Genomic DNA, 17,824 nt, shown 5'->3' on the forward strand with positions numbered 1-17,824 from the left:
AATGATTTAATCGGATTATTATTATCTTGCAATTTATTTTGACGGCAAATTAGTCCCTCAAAATCATTCAAAGTACCCTCTGACGCGGCACGAAGAAACAGGAACGGGCTCGTGCCCGAAGGACATTTACTAATTATAGCTCTAACACTAATCCGAAAAGTCGAATTTGAAAACCTTCCTTATTTTTATTTATTATGGTATGTTTGCATACCATAATAATCTCCTATTTATAAACTGAGTTATCAACCCAACCTCAAAACAATTAATTGCATACAAATTAGCGCACCACGAATTAAATGAGTATATAAAACACATTTATTGAAGAAGCATGAAATAGAATTACAAATCTCAATCCTCCAAAAACTGAACAATCCCACTCACTGATACACTTGCAAATAAAATCATTCAATCCCGGAGCACTTTTGATTGCAAAACAAAAATCAGAAAAGAGGGAAAAGGTAGCTACCAATTGGGTGTTAATTTCTTTTTGGTGGAAATAAAGTCGAGTGATCAGTTCGATTTTATTTCTAAAATCCAATTTGGAAACTAGTTAGGCCCCGTGAGGACAGACTACCCGATGACTGTCTCCTCCGCTTGCGGACATACAGAAGAAGTCTCCCCTCACCTAGTTTCTCACGCAAAGTTGTCCAGTCCAATTCTTTTGAGTAAATCCAAGTTAATCCAGGCCAGCGATCTTGCGTCTCACACAAGGCTCTTGAAGGCTGTAGAAAAAGTCTTGAAACTCATACGGGCTTCTTCACGTATGAACGCGGTCCGGGAGAGAGCCCCGTAGATGTCCAAGGTGACCTTTTTATAGACCTCTCTGGCCCCCCCCTTTTCTCTATACTGGCCTCTATACTGTCCAGTTTCCCACGCTCATAAGTTATGAGTCATAACCTTGCGGTTTGAGCAGCTGTTTCCGCTGGCCTCTATACTGTCCAGTTTCCCACGCTCTTAAGTTATGAGTCATAACCTTGCGGTTTGAGCAGCTGTTTCCGCCCCACTCTCTTTCCACCAAAAACCTGTAGAAACCCTGGCAAGCACCTTATTTCCTCTTTTCCTCACTTCTCCTTTCATAAAACCAATATTTCAAAGTTACACTTTTTACTCAACCATTTAAATCAGAAATCAAAACCCTTGAATTTATTTTTTAAACATTTTCTTTACACACCACTCGTGGTGGGCCTCTTTTCCTAATTGTGTGATAATATTGCTTTATGCTGTTACAGAATATATTTCAGCCAAGCAAAGAAAATAAACTAAAAATAAAAGAAAATAAAAACTCATTTGTTTTCCCCTTTCCAACAATTTTTAACACACCCCTATTTTTATATGGGTGGGCAGCTTAGTCTAATTCTGTGATAATATTGCTTTAAGCGGTTACAGAATATATTTTAGCCAAGCAAGTAAAATAAAATAAAAATAAAAAATATATTTGTGCTTCCATGTGTGACCCATAATCCGACCCCTTTTTCTCTTTGGTCTCCTGCACCGGTTTGGCTCCATCTTTTGGAAAATTTTGGAATTTCAGCTTTGCCAATTCATTCAATATTTCCCCACCTAATCTTGCACCATCTGCCGTTAAAATTTGGAATTTCAGCCCCGCCAATTTATTACTGGGAGCAATCCATACTCACTTCTTGCACCATTTGTTTCCCCCCCCCCACTCCATGTTACATGACACCCCACGGGGGTCGCGGGCGTGCTGGAGCCTACCCCAGCCGTCATCGGGCAGTAGGCGGTGGACACCCTGAACCGGTTGCCAGCCAATCGTTCACTGTCTCTTCACTCAAAATTTTAAATTCCTCAGGTGACCAACTGAAACAATTTAGCATGTCAGAGATTCTTTGATCCATTTCCCGTGACATTGTCTGGGCAGGGTTCGTGAGGTCTTCAGGAAAGTCCATCAGCGTCAACGTTGTGTTGCCCCGCTTTGTAATATCAAAATTGTACATAGAGCAGCAAGCCACCTGTGACTTGAACATCTATACCTTCGCACTAGTAAGCACATGGGTTAAGGGATTATTATCAGTCAAAACCTTGAAGCTAGCCCCCATATAAATAGTCGTGTAATTTTTCACGAACCGTCCACTTGAGTGCTAAACATTTGAGTTTATACACCGGGTAGTTCTTCTCACTTTTTGAAAGGCCACAACTTGCATAAGCCACAACTCTCATCTGACCATCTTGAACCTGATATAGGGCAGCACCTAAACCAGTTAGACTGGCATCCGTGTGAAACAAATAAGGAAGCTACCAGTTAGAGAACGCAAAGACAGGCGTTGATGTTAATTTCTCAATAATTTGGTCAAATGCAGTTTGGCATGCGGTAGTCCAATTTTCCCCAAGGGGATGTGACAATTTACGCGGACAAGACTTGGAACTCTTGTACCTGGGAGCTAGCTCACCTTTCAACAGATCATTTAAAGGTCTGACAAATTTAGCATAATCCTTCACAAAACATCTGTAGTACCCAGTGAAGCCCAAGAATGAACGCAGCTGTTCGGCTGTTGTAGGCTGTGCCCATTCCTTTACAGCAGCAACTTTGTCAGGATCAGGCTGGATTCCTTGAGCAGATATTACATGCCCTAAGTTTTTCAATGAAGTTTGCAAAAGTCTGCATTTGGATGGGGACAATTTGAGGCCAAATTGCGCAATACGTTTCAAGACCATCACCCTCTCCTCATGTTTCTCAGGAGAGCGAGAGAATATTATGAGGTCATAAAGGAATGCAGATCATTTAAAGGTCTGACAAATTTAGCATAATCCTTCACAAAACGTCTGTAGTACCCAGTGAAGCCCAAGAATGAACGCAGCTGTTCGGCTGTTGTAGGCTGTGGCCATTCCTTTACAGCAGCAACTTTGTCAGGATCAGGCTGGATTCCTTGAGCAGATATTACATGCCCTAAGTTTTTCAATGAAGTTTGCAAAAGTCTGCATTTGGATGGGGACAATTTGAGGCCAAATTCCGCAATACGTTTCAAGACCATCACCCTCTCCTCATGTTTCTCAGGAGAGCGAGAGAATATTATGAGGTCATAAAGGAATGCAACAACTTCTTGGCGGTTAATACCCTCCATCACTTTTTCCATAGTTCGCTGGAAGGTTGCTGGGGAATTGGTCAAGCCTTGGGGCATTCTGTGAAATTGCCATGTACCAAATAGTGTTGTAAATGCAGTCTTTGGTCGATCAGATGGCTCCACTCGAAATACATCGTCACTCGGGCTAACTGGAAGCCATGGCTGACAGGGGCTGTCCTCAGGCTGCTAAGGGCCAGGGACAAAGCCTTCAGAGCGGGGGATGAGGCTGGCTTGAGGACAGCGAGGGCCGACCTGTCCCGGGGCATCAAGGAGGCGAAAAGGGCGTTCTCTTGCAAGATCACCGCCCACTTCAAGGACAGCAAGGACGCACGGAGCCTTTGGCAGGGCATTCAGACCATCACGGACTACAAGCCCGCGCCGCAGAGCTGTGAGGGCGACATCCGTCTGCTCAACGATCTCAACCGCTTCTTTGCTCGCTTCGACGCTCAGAACAGCACTTGCCCGCTGAAGTCCCCTCCCCCTCCACAAGAACAGCCCCTGTGCCTCTCTGCCGATAGCGTGAGGAGGGCGCTTGTCGCTATCAACACCCGTAAGGCAGCGGGCCTAGACAACATCCCAGGTCGAGCGCTGAAGGACTGCGCTGGGGAGCTGACGGGTGTCTTCGCGGACATCTTTAACATTTCCTTGCAGCAGGCCATCGTCCCTTCGTGTTTCAAGGCTGCCACCAACGTACCTGTGCCGAAGAAACCTGCTCCGTCCTGCTTCAATGACTACCGCCCCGTGGCACTGACGCCCATCATCATGAAGTGCTTCGAGCGGCTTGTCATGGAGCACATCAGATCCATTCTCCCCCCCACCATAGACCCCTTCCAGTTTGCGTACCGAGCCAAACGGTCCTCTGAGGATGCCATCTGCTCTGCCCTCCACTCGGCCCTCACCCACCTGGAGAGAAGGGACTCGTATGTGAGATTGCTGTTTGTGGACTTCAGTTCTGCCTTCAACACCATTGTGCCACACCGACTCATCTGCAAACTCGCCAAGCTGGGCCTCAGTACCTACCTCTGCAACTGGCTACTAGACTTCCTCTGTCGGAGGACTCAGGTGGTACGTGTTGGCGACAAAATCTCCGCCAGCATCACGCTGAGCACGGGGGCCCCCAAGGCTGCGTGCTCAGTCCGCTGCTCTTCACCCTGCTGACGCATGACTGCGCTGCAACCTACAGCAACAACCGCATAGTGAAATTTGCTGACGACACGACTCTGGTGGGTCTCATCACCAAGGGCGACGAGACTCAATACAGGTTGGAGGTTGACCTTCTGGCCACGTGGTGCAGGGACAACAACCTCCTGCTGAACGTCAACAAGACCAAGGAGATTGTTGTTGACTTCCGGAAGGGTCACACCCAACACCTGCCGCTGACCATCGACGGTGCTGTGGTGGAGAGAGTGAGCAGCACCAGGTTCCTGGGGGTGCACATCAGTGAGGATCTCTCCTGGTCCACCAACACCGCATCACTGGTGAAGAAGGCCCAGCGCCGCCTGTACTTCCTGCGGAAACTCAGGCGAGCGAGTGCTCCTCCGGCCGTCATGACTACATTTTACCGTGGCACCATTGAGAGCGTCCTCCCCAGTTGTATTGCTGTTTGGGGTGGTAGCTGCACTGAATACAACATGAAGGCCCTGGAGCGCATAGTGAACACGGCTGGTAAGATTATTGGTGCTTCACTCCCCTCCTTGATGGACATTTACACCTCCCATCTCACCCGCAAGGCGACCACGATTGTGAGTGATGTGAGTCACCCCGCTCACTCTTTGTTCGATCTTCTGCCCTCTGGGAGGAGGTACAGGAGCCTGCGCTCCCGCACCACCAGACTCACCAATAGCTTCATGCTCCAGGCTGTTAGGATCCTGAACTCTCTCCCCCCTTCTGCGTAGCGTCCTGTACTTTTGCGCTATATTCTGACTGTCTGCTGTGTGCACACTTGCTCCGTTTTGCTCCTCTTATTTATTGTGTTATTTGTTTATTTATTATTTATTCATCACTCTTATTATTCATTATTCATTGTTTGTGCCTTCTTGTTTTTATTTTGTGTTGTTTACTTGTATGTATATCGTGTACTATGTCTTGTCACCATGGGATAGTGGAAACGTAATTTCGATTTCTTTGTGTGTCTTGGCATGTGAAGAGATTGACAATAAAGCAGACTTTGCCTTTTTGATTTCGATGTGCTCCTTTAGTTGTTGTAAAATCAGGCTATCACTGCAATCAAGGCTGAGAATTTGAGCTGCCGGAGAAATCTTTTCATCATGTGGCATGTCTGGAATTACTCCTGGCCACGAATGGAGCATGAAGGTCGACCTGGACAAGAAGCTGCAGTTCCCCACCGAGATCACCACCACATCTCTCCGGCCAGAAATAGTTGTGTGGTCTACCAAGATAAAAGCAGTGACCCCCATTGAGCTCACCATACCAAAGGAGGAGGGCATCGAGGCTGCCTTTGAGCGAAAAAAGCTCAAGTACTCGAAGCTGGCTGCAGAGTGCCGGGAGGCTGGCTGGAAGACATCCATCTACCCAGTGGAGGTCGGATGCTGAGGCTTCGTGGGGTTGTTGACCACACGCCTCCTGAAGGACGTAGGAGTCACCGGAGGAAGGCTTATGAAGGCATTAAAGGATCTGGCAAAGGAGGCGGAAAAAGGGAGCTTTTGGCTCTGGCTGCGGAGGAAGGACAGAACTTGGGGGAAGAACACGAAACCCCAGACAGCAGCCACAGGGATAAGACCAATCAGCTGCAGGGGGTGACAGGGAGAAGTCCTTGTCACTGCTGCGCCACCAGGAGACATACCAGTATTAAAGGAGAGAAACACTGGTGAATGGTGGTTTCTGGCTGATGACCCTGCAGCCTTCCCATGGGCACCGTAGGAGGTGCGACAGGCAGCAATGCCCAGCAGGCGGTAACACCTTCCTGTACAATTCTGAATTGGGGAGGATCTGACTAAATATTCTGGTCCAAGTGCAACACAGGAACGGCCCAGTCAATGGGTGAACACTTAGCAATGACTTCCTTGGGATACAGAGTGATATCACGTTGGGACTTATTTTTGACAGCAATTTAAACCTGGTATGGGCTTCAGACTTCACATCCACTAGTTGGTCATAAACATCAGACTTCCCGGTGTGAGAACTTCCTCTGCACCACCCACAAGAGCTTGCAGACTTAGTGTGACAGATTCCATTTACAGTTGGAATCCGTCCATGCTTCAGCCGAAAAGGAGTTTTGCTACTGAACGTCACACGCAGAACTTTGGCGTCTCTTGTTGCCCTGTTAGACTGAATAGGCAAAACGTCCAAGAATTTAGCTCCGCCTTGTTTCTGGCAGTCTCTCACCATTGGGCGCAGAGTACCAACAAGCAGAGGGTACTTGACCAATCTGGGCTTGCTAATGCTAGAATATGAAAGCATTTGTCGGTTCCACACACATCTTTCGGGAACTGGACATCAACTTTTACATATCCTAGATATGGTACCATCTGGGAACGTAATTTCGATTTCTTTGTGTCTTGGCATGTGAAGAAATTGACAATAAAGCAGACTTTGACTTTGGCGTTTTGATCTGTCCCGCTGCGCCAATAAGTGCTTTTTTGGTGTGAGACTGATAACAGGTCTAGAATGATTGAGATATGATTGTTACCTGTGACCCAGAGTTTAGTATGCAATTCAACTCCATCTAGTCACACTTCACTGTCACATGGTTCATCTACAAGTCCATGGAATGTCAAAAACTTCATTTGCACTTGAAGGTAGAAAACTTTGATTCAACAGTGCAGGACTTGTTTGTTGATGAGCTCCTCCCTGTCCCTCAGCTGGAGCTCTCCTCCGTTCAACGACAAATTTGGTCCAGTATTTGTCTGTTGTGAGTTTGGTGGACTTTGGTCCTGCTTAGCTTTTGAACACCAATGGAGAGAGCTACATTTAAAGCAGCGGTCGACAAACTGTCTTTTAGCAGGCAGCGCTGCTGTGGCTCCGACGGACTGGAGTCATTGAGCACTTGCTTGACACGAAGCCTCTATATGCCAAAATCTATCTCTGTCAATGGTTTGGGGTAATTTCCAGAAAACACGTGTAGCTCTTTAGTGTGAGGAAGGGACACTTTTGCATCATGTTTCACAATATGTTCAACAATAACTCTGCACCTCTGTGCGCATGGTGTTGATGAAAACTTTGTCATTAGGAGCAGAATGGGAGGATGGGAGTCAATGGGGTTTTAAACAAGGGAAGCCTGTGTTTTCCATGTTGATGTTGGGGTTGATGTTACTGGCACCTTCTCACCATCACTTTTGGTAAATATATGGTTTACTGCTGTATTTTGTAGTACAGTGGTCCCCAATCTTTTTTGTGCCACGGACCGGTTACGTGTCAGAAATATTTTCGCGGACCGGCCTTTATATAGTAAATAAATAATACATTTATATATATAAATAATACATTTATAATAAATATATAAATATGATGAAATAAAATGGTACGACTGGCATAAAAACAAGTATAAACGACATAAAAATAAAACCCACCATTACGTTGAATGAGTGAGAGCACTGAGCTTGTTTCTCAGAAACGAGCCGGTCCCATCTAGGCGTAATCGGAGACAATGACACCTGAAGTGGTTAAGGTTTGTCTTTTAATACAGGATGCTTGGTCTCCATGTGCCGAAGCAGTTTTGAAGGCTTCATTGCCTCGTTAGCTAGCCTGTCGCCTCATATTATGCAGAGTCGGCTTGGCGCGTCAGAGTCACCTGTGGCGATAAATCCAGATTTTAAGTAGGACTCCAGAAATTTTCTTTTAAATGCAGCTTTCCTTTTCTTGGAACTCATAGCCTCTTCTTCTTCCGTCTCCTCATTGGGCTTTTTTCCCTTTCCGATGGAGCTTTCCAAACATCTCTGTTTCTTGCTCATATTTGCTTGCTTCGCGCGCTCGACTGAGGTGACCTGTCCCGTGACCGAGACGAGTGTCTTGACCTGAACCGATGGATGTAATTGGGATAGAATCGCCAATTTTTTTATATTTTTCAAAATAAATTCTTACTCATTTTTGCTAGCTTTGCGGGCTCGACTGGGGAAACATTTCACGTGACCGGGATGAGCGTCTTGACCGGAATTAATTGGTCGTCGATTAAAAAAAAAAAAAAAGAAATTTCTGTGCGGCTTGGCGGCCCGGTACCAAGTGGTCCGCGGACCGGTAGTACGGGTTGGGGACCCCTGTAGTACACCAGGACTCACATTATACATAAGAGCCAACTCCTTCACTTGTTTGCTAAAACTAGCTTTCATGTCATCAATAACAAGGGGCACTACATTTTCTCTGAGTGGCTCCCTTATTGGTTTGGTCGGATGATGCTCATCTGTATTTGAATTACTTCCCAACACTCCTTGCCTACTTTATGTTCGTGGACTAATAACATTGGAGTAAAGGACATACTGAACTGGCATAAAAAAGTATTCGGAAGGCTATCAATATGATGAACTTGGATAACATCATCTACCTCAATAAAAGCCCTTTGTACATCTTATAGTTAGTTATAGTGGAACACCGTTAAAATCACGCTGTACTCTGGGTCAAACCCATACATTTCACAAAACTCAATTTTAACAATGTGAACTCTCAATTGGCTACTACAGGGGTGTCCAAACTTTGAGCTAGGAGGGCCGCATTTGATAAAGTGAAGGGGCCCGGGGGTCAATAGTTTATTCGGATATTTTTTAACTACCGTATTTTTCGCACCATAAGGCGGACTGGATTATAAGGCCCACCCTCATTGAATTTTTTATTTTAGAAATTATTTCATATATAGGGCGCACCGGATTAAAAGGCGCATAAAATAAAAGCTATACTGCAACAAACTGAGGTTAACTAGGGTTGCGGTATGCATCCACTAGCCAATAACCAATGAGCCCTCTGTAAACAATCGTGTTTCTCAAACTATCTCCTATAAAATGATCGGAACTGACTAAAGTTCGATCTAACACATTGGTACTGCTTACTTATGTTTCCATTCCATATCGATCCGTAAATTTATTCGAGACATTAACGGAGCAGCCTATTTTGAAATGAAATAGCCTCGTGCGTATAGCAGCTATCATTATAGCATTAGCCACCCGCAAACTCCCATGAGCCTCAGCTCGCAGACTCCCATGAGGCTCAGCAAAGTATCGTGGCAGCCCCCTGTAAACAATCGCGTTTCTCAAACTATCTCCTATAAAATGATCGGAACTGACTAAAGTTCGATCTAACACATTGGTACTGCTTACTTATGTTTCCCTTCCATATCGATCCGTAAATTTACTCGAAACATTAACGGAGCAGCCTATTTAGAAATGAAATAGCCTCGTGCATATAGCAGCTATCATTATAGCATTAGCCACCTGCAAACTCCCATGAGCCTCAGCTCGCAGACTCCCATGAGCCTCAGCAAAGTGTCGTGGCAGCCCCCCGTAAACAATCACGTTTCTCAAACTCTCTCCCATAAAAGTGACCGGAACCGACTAAAGACTGATTTAACACATTGGTGCTGCTTATTTATGATTACATTGGATATTGATCCGTAAACGTACAGTCAAACCTCGGTTTTCGAACGTCCCGGTTCTCGAACAAATCGGAATTCAAACAAAAAGTTCGAGATTTTTTTTGCTTCGGTTGTCGAACAAAATTCGGAGGTCGAACCTCGCGAGATGAGCCGGGAGGACCCGAGAAAACCCGACCGCGCCGCCCAGATGCCGACTGACTCCGTTCGTTATTGTATTTTCGTTACTTTGAGGATTGTATTAAACCATAATCATGCCTCCAAACAAAGCAAGTGGGAGCAGTAAAGCCATCCTAAAACACAAAGACGCTCTTAAAGAAATGCGACAGAGCGCCTGGCGCACTGCGGTTGCGCGATCGGACCAAATTAAGCTCCCTGCGCACTGAGGTCCACTTAAATTTTGGAAAGTACATCAGGACTTTAAAAATATTTTCTAAATTTCAGCGACGGCTCTGTCACAATAATGCGACCAGCGCGGTTCAGTTGCGCGGTCGGCGGCGCGCTATGGTTGCGCGTTCGGCAGTGCGCTGCAGTTGCGCGATCGGACAAAAATGTACAAATGAAAAAATGCTTAAAAAAGGCGTTTTTTTTTTAGTCTTGGAACAGATTAAAATTTTTTCCATGATTTGTAATGAGAAAAATAGATGCGGAATTCGACCGATTCACTTCTCAAACCGCCTTCTGGAACGGATTGTGGTCGAAAACCGAGGTTTGACTGTATGGCTTTTTTTTTTTTTACATGGAAATTGTTAGTCTCTGTCAAAGAAAGTAGACTCGCACAATGTGGGAAAGTCAGTTGTTCTCGTTTGTAAAAAAATCTTTTGCCGTTTCTTGTTAATGTAGCGCAGTGGTTCCCAAAGTGGGCGGTACCGCCCCCAGGGGGGCGGTGGAAAGATCTGGGGGGGCGGTGAGGAAGAAAGGGGCGGTAGGGGGGCGGCAGTCGATTTGTACATAACACGCCGCTCTGGCCCAGTCAGATACGACAGCATAGACTACAAAAGCAAAAGCTCAGGTTTGTAATTTCAAGCTTGTAATGTTCAGAATTTTATCTTATAATAAAAACTGCATTCTGGCGGTCAACATCATCTTGAGTTCAAGTCAACATGAAATTGGGGACTCGCCAGAACGCGCCGTGTTGTGTTGTGTTGAGCTGGTTAGGGCAGTGGTCCCCAACCACCGGGCCGCGGCCCGGTACCGGTCAGTGGGTCACTTGGTACCGGGCCGCCAAGCCGCACAGAATTTTTTTTTTTATCGACGATCAATTAATTCAGGTCAAGACACTCGTCCCGGTCACGTGACATGTTTCCCCAGTCGAGCCCGCAAAGCTAATATGTGGCGACAGGCTAACTAACCAGGCAGTGAAGCATTCAAAACTGCTTCAACACATGGAGACCAAGCATCCTGCAATAAAAGACAAACCTTAAATCACTTCGGGTGTCATTGTCTCCGATTAACGTCTAGATGGGACCGGCTCGTTTCTGAGAAACAAACTCAGTGCTCCCACTAATTCAACGTAATGGTAATGATATTATAAATGTATTATTTATTTATTTATATAAATGTATTATTTATTTATATAAATGCCGGTCCGCGGAAATATTTCTGACATGTAACCGGTCCGTGGCGCAAAAAAGGTTGGGGACCACTGCCTTAGATCACGTCCGCCACCATTTTCTGTGAGTAAATAGAAGAAAATGAATACATGAGAGGGTAAACTTGCTTTTCATACCTTCAATGTTGTCATTTTTGTCTTTAAGTAGGCCTATTTATGAAATGCGATAAAATGCTGTATTTTACATGGTTTTATTTTTTTGTTCCAGAATAAAGTATGGCCTTGGTACAGCAAACAAAAAAGAAGTGTCGGCAATATAGTGTGGAATATCTGAAATATGGATTTGTCGCAGCACCACACAACCAACAGCAACCAATGTGTCTACTGTGTGATAGAGTGTTTTCAAATGAAGCTATGAAACCTTCGAGGCTTTTGGAACATTTGAAGAAAATGCACTCTGATAAAGCAGACAAAAACTTGGCATATTTTCAGTCACTCCGAGACAATGTTCAGAAACGGAAAACAATCGGAAATATGTTTGACAGCATTTCACAACAATCTACTGACGGTTTGTGAGCGTCATACAACATCTCTTTGCTGATTGCTAGATCTGGTAAGCCTCATACAATTGGAGAAGAGCTTATTCTACCAGCAGTAAGAGAGGTTCTACACACAGTTCTACACAAGTCACCTGACCAAATTATAAAAGCTATTCCTCTCAGTGATAACTCTGTTCAGAGAAGAATAGATGAAATGGCTGAAAATATTGAAGAAACATTGTGTAACATGCTTAGGACAACAGAATTTAGTTTACAGTTAGATGAGTCCACTCTGCCAGGCAATGAATCTTTGCTTCTTGCTTATGTTCGTTTCGTCAAAGATGAAAGCTTGGTTCAAGAGCTGTTATTTGCAAGACAGCTTGAAACAGACACAAAAGGGGAGTCCGTATTTCGTGTCGTTGATGATTTTTTCAAAGAGAAAGACATCCCACTTTCTAACATTCTTGCTTGTGCAACAGATGGGGCACCATCAATGGTAGGTCGTCATCGTGGCTTCATTAGTTTCTTGAAAAAAGCTGTACCTGGAGTACTTACAGTGCACTGTGTAATCCACAGGCAGCATCTGGTCGCAAAAAACCTGAGTGGTAGACTACACAAATCAATGAGTACTGTTATCACAGCAATAAATAAAATCAAGGCACATGCCCTCAATTCCCGACTGTTTCGACAGCTGTGCACTGATAATGATGAAGAGTTTGAACGTTTAGTGTTGCACACAGAAGTTAGATGGCTGTCAAAGGGAAACTGCCTGAGACGTTTCTATTCACTGTTTGATACAGTTGTTGAATTCTTCCAAGACTCCAATTCTGTTCTGTGTGATGAACTAAGAAACATGAAGCATGACATTGCTTATTTTGCAGATATATTCGCAAAGTTCAATGAAGTTAATTTGCAGCTGCAGGGAAATTAGGCTAACCTAATTAAAGTCAAATCAGCTATCTCCACCTTCCTGGCCAAGTTACAGTTATTCAAACGAAACATCGCTCGCCATGCACTCTACCAGTTCCCAAGCCTCTCTGAATTGGATGAGGAAAAAGGCATACCAGACGATGACCTTCAAGTGTATTGTACACACCTGGATGAACTGCACAGAGACATGTCTGAGAGATTTGAGGACATTTTATTGCTTGAAATACCAGACTGGGTGATCAATCCATTCCTAAATGTCGACGGTGAAGAAACTGGAGTGGCAGAGGAAGAACTGATTTCAATTCAAAATGACATTGAGCTAAGGCCAAAGTTCAAAAAGTCATATCAAGATTTATGGTTACAAAAAAAAATCTCTGACTGCTATCAAGTGCTGTGGAACAAGGTCAAGATGTACTTCATTGCCTTCCCAACATCATATTTAGTAGAACGGGGCTTCAGTGCAGTCACCTTGCTTCTTTCCAAGCAAAGAAACCGACTGAAAATTACTGACCGCGGGGATCTACGACTTCTTAGTGAGTTCCAGCCTGATGTTGAGAAGCTTATGTCCCTGCACCAAGCACATCCATCCCATTAATATTACGTGTGAGACAATGAAGGTTACTGGTGGAATGTTTATTTACGGTTCTATGTTGCTGAAACAGTTAAAACTGCTAAAAAATAAATTGGTTTACTAAATACTAAATTGGGTTTTATTTGTGAAATACACATTTGTGTTTAACCTTTCTCTTTTCAAATTGCAGCAAACCAAATATCAAGAAAGAGGTGTTTGTTTCCATATGTGCCTTGGGGGGCGCTAGGAATTCACTGGGGAGCCAAAGGGGGCGCCAGCCTGCAAAAGTTTGGGAACCACTGATGTAGCGGAATAGGAGGATGACATAAAAAATATAGGCCAGCGGCAATTTTCACTATTTTTGCTTGGCGCTTCAGACAAGAGGCAATGAAAATCAAAAGCTTTGCGGCGTATCAGTACCTACACAATAATAAAAGTTGGTCACATTTTGTTAATATAAGCCTTATTTGGCCTAAAGCTGACATAGGAGCCAGCCAAACATACTACTTCCCACTGCATGTTAACTGGGACAAACTAATGCTGAACTTCACTTGATGCCATAAACGTACAATCTGGTTGGACAAGCTGAAAATGGTAACAAAGACAGTTGATCATATTTGCTTCTAAGAATATACAAATGTTGAGAGTTCCACAATAATTTGCAAAATTGCAGTCAGCTACCCATTTTTATGCCATCACAGCAGCAAAATAAACAGATTAGTCATTAATGTCAGACCTGTTCTCCAAGTCTGGCATGGTTAGGTTCCGACTGATGAAGCACATCTTCAAACTCATGACCTTCCTGTCTTTGGAGGAGCTGTGTTCAGGAGATCCAGCTTCCTCACTGCCATTGTAGCTCTGAGACTGCGGCCAAAGCTCATTCCATGTCAAGTCAGCCACCAAGGAAAGCTTCTTGAATAGTGGTGAAACCTCACGAATGTACTTTACTGTGGAGGCAAAACAGAGATTGAAAGCATGAACATTAGTCTGGCTGCCTCATTAAAGTAAATAATTGATTTTAGCAACCCCTCACAATTTAAAGTCTAGACTCTATGAAACCCAAGGTCTGTGGGCCAAGTGTGGCCTGCCATGCTACTGTACATTAATTTTTGTTTTAATTGACTGTTTTCACTGTTTTGTAGTTGTATCATTGTTATGTGTAAATCGCTTTGTTACAGCTGCAGCTGTTGTGAAATGTGCTAGATAGATTGTTAGGGTTGATAGATTATTTTGATTGTATGTTTATGTTAGAATGTAGACTATAATGATTAACCAAACTTTTCCTGCTCTCACAACGCAGTAAAATAAAGTGGTTGCATCCTCTGCTTGATTGACCAGCTGCAGAGGAAGCAATCTAAGTTGTTCTGTTTCCCCCAACGTCGTAAAACACCCCTTGCTCTGATTTGACCAGAGGCCAGGGGTTCACCAAACCTGTCCACTCTCACCCCCACCCTGTTTTCTCTCAATAAATACTCTCTTGCAAGAATCCAAAGTCAGACTTCGTTCGAACATCGCTGTATGCACAGTGACGAACGATTTCTCCACTTGCAAGTGCTCAAAGGGCATACTGTCTCCCGTGTGATTCTTGCAAATAAGTAAGAGTGAGCACCACTCTAACATCGATAAAGTTGTATTTTATTGTATTTAATGTTGCAGGCAAAAGCTTAAAACGCCTCATAATGCTTAAAACAATGAAACTTATTAACTCTTTGTATGCCAGCGCCGAGAATACTTAATGACGCAGGATCCCGTCGATGAGTATTCTCATCAACTTATTTTTTATTTTATTAATGGGTAGATAAGACTCCTGGTCACCTCTCCACTTAAAATCAAGTCTATAGAGCATTGTAGTAGTTAATTCTGACCACTTGATGGCAGAGTTGCTGGCTCATAAAGACCTGCGTGAAGCACGCAAAATTTAAGGAAAATGGTTTGTTTCGTTTGTGCTTCGTTTGTGCTGGTTTGTGCCGTAAAAAAATTTGTTTGTGCTGAAACGTTTTTATAATTATGAGAGATTAATTTATAGGTCATCCAGAGTTCACCCAGCCCCCCATCTGCTCCAAATGAACCCAAAACGGTACCGTTCGTTTGTGCTGCAAAAACTTTCGTTTGTGCTGCTACCGTTTCGTAGATATTACACATGTGATTTCTAGCGATGAGGTCACCCAGCCCCCCTTTTTTTGCCAGATGTACCCAAAATGGTACCGTTCATTTGTGCTTTGTTTGTGCTGGTTTGTGCCGTAAAAATTTTCATTCAGCTCAAAATTGGCTGGAATTTTAGGGGTTGTCTTCTCCAAAATCGCTTCACATTTAAAGCGTTACCAGTGTTGGGAAAGTTCATTTCCTACACAAACTACTTCAAAGTTCAGTTCACAAATTTTAAAATTAATCGTCCCAAAAAGGTTTATAGTTCTTTTCTTACCCCAATCAAAAAAAAAGTTGCTTCGAGCTATTACCCTCTGGCATTTTGGCATTTTCTCATTGTTTCCACCCATTCCATTCACACCAGTATCCATCCAGCTGCTATCACCGTACAATATTGAATGTAAGAGAAACATCATGCCGAGCGGAACCAAAGTGAGTCACGGTTGCGCATGAATCTCCTGTTCATGGTGGTCCTATACCAGGGGTGGGCAAACTACGGCCCGCGGGCCACATCCGGCCCACGGGACCGTTTAATCCGGCCCGCCAACCCTGAATTAATTGTATTATTAAACTTTTTTTTTTGTCATTTTGCCTGCAATGACTGCGTTTCCCCAGTAGATGGGGAACCGCTCGCCTGCGCATTTACTACCGGAAGCCGTGTCAGAAAGCTCGGTGCACACTCACAAGTGCGTGTACGTACGTACTCAGTAGTACGGACATGGCGCACTCGCGCTCTATTTGTATCAGTCCCGAATTTAGAGCGTGGGCTGTGACGACAGCATTCTTGTAATTCGCCCGCTGAGCTTTCAGATACAGTTTTACGCTAAAGCCACCCACAAACCTTCCCCTGGAATCCTTCCATTAAAATGAGTGGCCCGAAGAAAAGAAGTGAGTGCCGAATGTTAAAAGAGTGGCCAATTTGGCTCGACGTCCGCGACGTGACGTTCAGCCACATCAACCCGTCACAGATCGAGGTAAACGGATCTCTCCTAAGAATTGCCACAACAAATTTTACTCCAGACTATGATGCACTAGCAAAAAAGGGAGACCAACAACACTGTTCCCACTGAAAATGAAGGGGAGGCTCTCAAGTTTGTTGTAAAAAAATGCATTTTGAATATGATTTGTACACATAGCAGGGATTGAAACTAGCGACCATTCTCATTTTCAAACAATGCAGGATGCTCAAGGACATTGATGCACCACCTGTTTGCGACTAATCTTAACCTGTAAAGTTCTTAAGGCTTACTTTAAGGAAGTGTTTCCCGTTTCCTCACCTCTGTTACCAGGTGTTTGTGAGTTAAAACTCTGCTCTGATGTTCGGATACCCCTCACCGTGTTGCCGTTTTAATTACTTTATTTGGATGTATGCTTTCACCGATTCTTCAAGATGATATATTTGGTCAGAATGTTTGCTGTTTGATGTGATCTCATAAGATAAACATTTTTCATTAATCTGACCTGCAGGCACTGAAGTGATGGAGACTGTTATTCATAATAATAGTGTCGTATTTTATGAGAATTACTGATAGCAGTTTTTTTGTGATTTTTTATTTTTAATGCTGTTAATAAATGCATTTGTTTTCAAAAAACTTGTTTGGAATATCCATGCTTTACTACCTACTAAAGGCCAAAATCTTTTATGCAATGACCTTTACAGGTCGCTTATATTACTTCACACAAACACTACGTCCATCTGCTCCTGGTTCGGCCCTCCGGTCCAAATTTAGAACCCAGTTCGGCCCGCGAGTCAAAAAGTTTGCCCACCCCTGTCCTATACACTATATTAAAGCTTTATAAACGCTCCCCCATACTTTTATGCGACATAAACCTTTCTCATTCCTTTAATAACCATTCCCACACTGTTCTGTGCATGTATTGTAACTTTACAGTAAATAAAAGAACAAACACATAATATTGTTACGTGTCCCGACTCCTGCACTGGTTGGTGTCACGAGTGGGCGCCACCGGCCGCTTGGCCACGCCCCCCTATCACCGTAATCACCGTCACCTGGCACTGGCTCATCAGGAGCGCTATATTAGCGCAGCCAGCGCAACACCCTTTGTCAGCTTGTCTCGCTATGTCCTTGTACGCATCGGTCCCAGAAAGCTTGACTCCCCGTTTCCCTGTGATTTGGTTCATGATCTGTCGGTCCTGTCCTACTTTAGGAGCAGCAGTCGTCCGATTCAGAAGCCTCCTGTCAGCAGCCCGTCCACGATCACGAGAAGCCCAGTCGAGTGCTCCTTCCCCTGGCTCGCCATCCGGCCACCCACGCCCGACGAGTACAGCCTCGTTCGTCCACCGCTCCAGCGTTCCCTTCCCCTTTCACAATAAAGTCCAGTCGCTCTGCACTTGGCTGTACTGTCCGATCATTACAGTACAAGCTGACCAACACCATGCAGCCAGCGAGTGATCAGAGAGCATTGTCCCGCCTGGAGCGAGCGGAGACCGTGGTCAGCAGCCTGTCGGCC

At 44.4% G+C, this 17,824-nt stretch overlaps 2 protein-coding genes and 1 long non-coding RNA gene across 3 annotated transcripts in view; 1 reads left to right on the plus strand and 2 right to left on the minus strand.

Moving 5' to 3' along the window:
- Positions 1-17,824, plus strand: part of exoc3l1 (exocyst complex component 3-like 1) — a 490,744-nt gene that overhangs the window by 365,875 nt on the left and 107,045 nt on the right. The window lies entirely within an intron of this gene.
- Positions 1-17,824, minus strand: part of sntb2 (syntrophin, beta 2) — a 73,975-nt gene that overhangs the window by 44,241 nt on the left and 11,910 nt on the right. Inside the window, exon 2 of the mRNA XM_037253601.1 lies at positions 13,944-14,154. Within this exon, the coding sequence (XP_037109496.1) occupies positions 13,944-14,154 (211 nt within the window). The remainder of the gene's footprint in view (positions 1-13,943; positions 14,155-17,824) is intronic.
- LOC119124120 lies at positions 664-13,316 on the minus strand. The gene is made up of 3 exons (XR_005098185.1): positions 13,306-13,316; positions 13,161-13,165; positions 664-722 (listed from the first exon to the last, which is right to left on the minus strand). It is a non-coding gene; the product is annotated as an uncharacterized LOC119124120 (long non-coding RNA).

Source organism: Syngnathus acus, chromosome 6 (genome assembly GCF_901709675.1).
Source record: "Syngnathus acus chromosome 6, fSynAcu1.2, whole genome shotgun sequence".
Lineage (NCBI taxonomy): Eukaryota > Metazoa > Chordata > Actinopteri > Syngnathiformes > Syngnathidae > Syngnathus > Syngnathus acus.